Source organism: Temnothorax curvispinosus, unplaced genomic scaffold (assembly GCF_003070985.1).
Source record: "Temnothorax curvispinosus isolate PA1 unplaced genomic scaffold, ASM307098v1 QBEX01017888.1, whole genome shotgun sequence".
NCBI classification, from domain to species: Eukaryota; Metazoa; Arthropoda; class Insecta; order Hymenoptera; family Formicidae; genus Temnothorax; species Temnothorax curvispinosus.
This window is the reverse complement of record NW_020227668.1, coordinates 1803-6171: the sequence shown is the minus strand read 5'-3', so window position 1 is coordinate 6171 and position 4369 is coordinate 1803. Positions and strand designations below refer to the sequence as shown.

The window sequence follows — 4369 nt, the reverse complement described above, 5'->3', positions numbered from 1 at the left end:
TACTACGTGTTGCATGTCTGCAACGATTAATGATCGGTTCAATTTCGCTAGCAATCGACGTCTCAGGATGAAAGCCCCGTCGTCGAGAGTACGCGCACTCTTATTATTCATTCATAGCGTGATATGACGTTGTCTAATAAATATAATCAGCTATGCACAATCCCGTTAGCTCTCGTGGTACAGAGGAGTACCGTCTCCGCTGAGCGACATACTTCGTGGACTAGAATTTGTATGTGGGGTGCCTCGCGGAGATCTGTACGACGGAGTACGCGTAGACGAAGGTCTGCTCCTTCCGGAGGGCGTTGTTCTGCCGACCGGCTCGTCATAGTTACGTGGAGTTCTTCTAGACTCCTCGTACCTGGGCGTCGATCCGCTGAAAACACATTCAACACATTGATGATAATTGAATGAAGAACATTAACATTTCAAATATCAATAATTTTTAATAGGAAAACGTGATCGTTATTTAATACATATTTATTATTGCACTTACGAGACTCGCGAACCGCTTTTTATACGTGCTGCCCAATCCTCGGCGGCCTTCTTCCAATCCGTCGGGTCGCCGAAAGGAGTGGACAGAGGTGGTGTAGGTCTGTGCGATTGAGCAGACCTGTGATGGCTGGGTGTCATCGAGGGCGGCGGCGGGTGCACGAAGGGCCCTTGATGATGGCTAGGGGTTTGTTGGCCGTATCTGGGAGTAGGCTGGCCATGATGCGGAGTGTGATGAGGCGTCTGGTACGCGGTCATAAACGGAGTTTGGCCAGACGGCGTATACGGCGTGTTGGGATACGTGTGTACTCCGCCGTAGCCGGTAGCGCTAGCCGCTCCGGGTGTGTGTGGCGGATAGTGATGCGGCGTCTGATTCGCCACTTGCGATAGCGAGTGCAACATGTGATGTGGGAGGTTCTGTGCAACTCGCTGTATTGCTTCTTGATTCATTCCTGAAACAATATCGATCGAAATAATAGCAATTAATACATTTGCAGTCCTTGTGCTCTTACTTGTGCGTTTCATTTCATTTTAGCGAAAAATTGTAGTTGTTAACACAGAATATATATATATGTAAAATGATTTTATCTTGAAATACAATATTTTTTCCTAGTAAAATATATTTTGACCTATACTAAGATTCCAGGAATTACTTTCATATAAAAATTATGATGACTGACAGTTCGCGGTGATGATATAGACAGACTTACCGCTAACTCTTCCTGGCGTAGTAGTGTAAGGTGTCCTAGAAGTCATCGCGCCGCGTGGTGTACTCGGAGTGGATTGTCCAGGGACGGGATCCCTAAAGTGTTTCTTGAACCAGCGTAGTAGATCGCTCACCCTACCGAACATCTGCGCTCGAAATCTGAAGCCCTCGGATGTCACTGTAACGAACTCGTGGCGACAGCGAGTACGCGGCAGATATATACGAGAGTAGGAACTTTCCAGGATAGGTCTATGAGGGGAAAAAAATTAATGAAATTATTTTTAAATTAAAAGTGAAGAAAATTTTTGGGAAATTGCTGGTGTTACGTGCGTAAACCAGCTACGCGTTTACTTACCTTAGCTGCCGATATGATGTAGGGAATTCCACCAGGATTTTCCTTCTTCTGTTCCTTCAGTATATCCTCTGCTTTGTCTTTGATTCCCTCCACGTTGGGCTTGTAGTATTTGAAGTCCAATAATTCGGAGGCGTAAGCGGCCATGGGATTCACATGTCGAGCGATGATCTCATCCAAATCCTCGAACTCCTCGTTGCCGATCCATAGGCTCTGCGAATTTACAAATATGTAAATCGTTATTTATATAAACATGACTAAATCCCTCAAAGCAAGAATGCAGATCTACTTCATTTTTATGAATGACATTTTCACATATGTCACAGGTGTACAATAGAGTTTCCTACAATATAACAAATACAAATTAACACAATATAACAAATAAATTTATATTACTTAAATAAATAAGAAATAAAAAGCAACCTAACCTATAAGTATGCTTAGTACTGTATAATATATAGATACTAACTTCGTTTGTATTTTCTGGCGATGTAAAATTATCCGTCCCTTCAGCCATACTTATAATTATTTAACTTCTTTCTGATAACTTTTTAACTTCGTTCTTTCTGTGTCACCACGTGTACTTATTTCTCTCTGTGTTTTCGGCGTTCGGCGTTGCTTCGCTAAAAGTTCAACCGTGTTGAACTTTTTAGCTAAGCAACGCCGTAACGCCACCTTGACAAAAATTGATGGAGTGGGGGTAAAACGCTGGCTTTTCTTCGCTCCGTGAAATTGTATCTTAAAGGTGGAAGCACATAAAATTGCAGGAGCCATGAGCAGAAAGCAGAAGCCATATGCGCATGCGCTATGGTATCCGTGAGCTCTAACAGATATCATAGCGCATGCGCATATGGCTTCTGCATTCTGCTTATGGCTCCTGCAATTTTATGTGCTTCCACCTTTAATAAGCCCCCTGGCCTGCGTTCAGAAACTTTTACCCAGGTAGAGTAGGAGTAGAGTTAGAGTTGACTTCGGGTTACTGTCGTTTATGGACGACGAAAGTAAAGGTGGAAGCACATAAAATTGCAGGAGCCATAAGCAGAATGCAGAAGCCATATGCGCATGCGATATGGTATCTGTTAGAGCTCTACGGATACCATAGCGCATGCGCATATGGCTTCTGCTTTCTGCTCATGGCTCCTGCAATTTTATGTGCTTCCACCTTAACATCACGGGTTAACATGGCGCTCTCCCATCAAGCATTGAATATGAGTGAAAATATGGCAGCGCATCAGGAAAATAGTGTCCGTATCCCTTTTTGTTCGCCGGTTCTTGTGAATAACTTTAACCTAAAAAAGGCGTGTTTCGAGAACATGCGTTATGTGCCCCTTATGTGACGGAATCTATATATGTGCGCATGTCGAGTAATTTCTACCTACCTCCTCGACGTGGGTAGAAATAGTTAACTCGAGAGTTGACTCAAGCGTGTTTCTGAACGCCACAAATAGGTCAACTCGGCATTTCTGAACGCCTCGAGTTAACTAGAGTTAACTCGAGTAAGGTTTCAGAACGCAGGCCTGGATGCACCCATTGGACGCGTTCAGCAATCGAACGTGATTGGCTCTTACTTTTAGAACCAATCAATCAACGCATAGTGTTGATAAGACGAACTCAACAGTTGTGTCTGCTGAAGGCGGCCATTGTGCATGAGCCCTTAGGACTCTTGAGCAGAAAAGCAAAAATGGCTGGTTGGATGAGAGTTGGTCGCTCCTTTTCCAGAAAATATTCGTCGGCTGCTTCTGACACTCATGCCAGTTCAGGTAGATATAAATGAAGTGTGCTAATTAATTAATTTATATATTATTTACGCATTTGAAAACAACAGTATTTATTATTCGCGTAAAATATTACACTCTAGACAATATTATCTCTCATAGCAAAGTGTCATTTTTGTCAAAATATTATTCATTAGGATTCGAATGTTACTCTTTCTATTTAAATAATACTATGAAGGCGTATCACGTTTTATGGGTAAAGAGAAAATATATAGAGGATGTCAGATAAGTTATCAATGAACATTACATAACGGTAACGTATGCTTTTCAGAGCAGACGCAGCTTTTATGGAAGAGGCTTTCATATTTCGTAGGCTTTCCAGCGATAGGACTGGCTATGGTTAATTGCTATTTGAATCATCAGGCACATCATCATGATGAACGTCCAGAATTCATCGCATATGATCATATGAGAATAAGAAGCAAGGTACATATCAAAACATGTATATGACATTAAATATGAAAAACATGGATTTCCAAGATCCTTGTTAATTCTTACTTTACATTACTATTTTCTAATATATTATTTAATTATTAATATAATATATTATTTTTAGAAATTTCCATGGGGAGATGGTAACCACAGTCTTTTCCATAATCCCAAAACAAATCCTTTACCCGAGGGTTATGAAGAGTAGTAAGTGGTTCTATCTAGATTGTGTAATAATTACGTTGAGCACTAGCATTCTTTATAACATGTATCCTGCATTATACTGACTTATGAACAATTGAGTCAATAAATTGATAGAGATATGACATTTATATTCTTTTTCTATACAATATTTTCTTATCCGACCACTATGATTAACTTAATGTGATTATCATAAAATCACTCCCAGTGCTATGTATATATAAATATATATATATATATATATATATATATTTTTACACCTCTATATGAAATTTTGCTGCAATTTCTAATGTTATAAACTCTGTTAAATTTAAATTGTTTAAACAAATTTGTTGTAAATATAGAGTTTAAGAATAATAGGCATTAATACAAATTCTGTTTTTTCTTTATTAAAAATGAAATACATAACGAATTTAT

The 4369-nt window shown here is 39.8% G+C and overlaps 2 protein-coding genes across 2 annotated transcripts; one reads left to right on the top strand and one right to left on the bottom strand.

Moving 5' to 3' along the window:
* Positions 1–7: 7 nt before the first annotated feature.
* LOC112467927 (transcription elongation factor SPT6-like) lies at positions 8–1424 on the bottom strand. The gene is made up of 3 exons (XM_025036877.1): positions 1200–1424; positions 494–941; positions 8–373 (listed from the first exon to the last, which is right to left on the bottom strand). The coding sequence occupies exons 1-3, from the start codon at positions 1339–1341 to the stop codon at positions 166–168; spliced, it is 798 nt and encodes a 265-aa protein (XP_024892645.1). The 5' UTR covers positions 1342–1424; the 3' UTR covers positions 8–165.
* A 1772-nt stretch (positions 1425–3196) lies between these two features.
* LOC112467928 (cytochrome c oxidase subunit 6A1, mitochondrial-like) lies at positions 3197–4083 on the top strand. Its single transcript, XM_025036879.1, has 3 exons — positions 3197–3307; positions 3594–3748; positions 3879–4083. The coding sequence occupies exons 1-3, from the start codon at positions 3229–3231 to the stop codon at positions 3957–3959; spliced, it is 315 nt and encodes a 104-aa protein (XP_024892647.1). The 5' UTR covers positions 3197–3228; the 3' UTR covers positions 3960–4083.
* Positions 4084–4369: the final 286 nt, after the last annotated feature.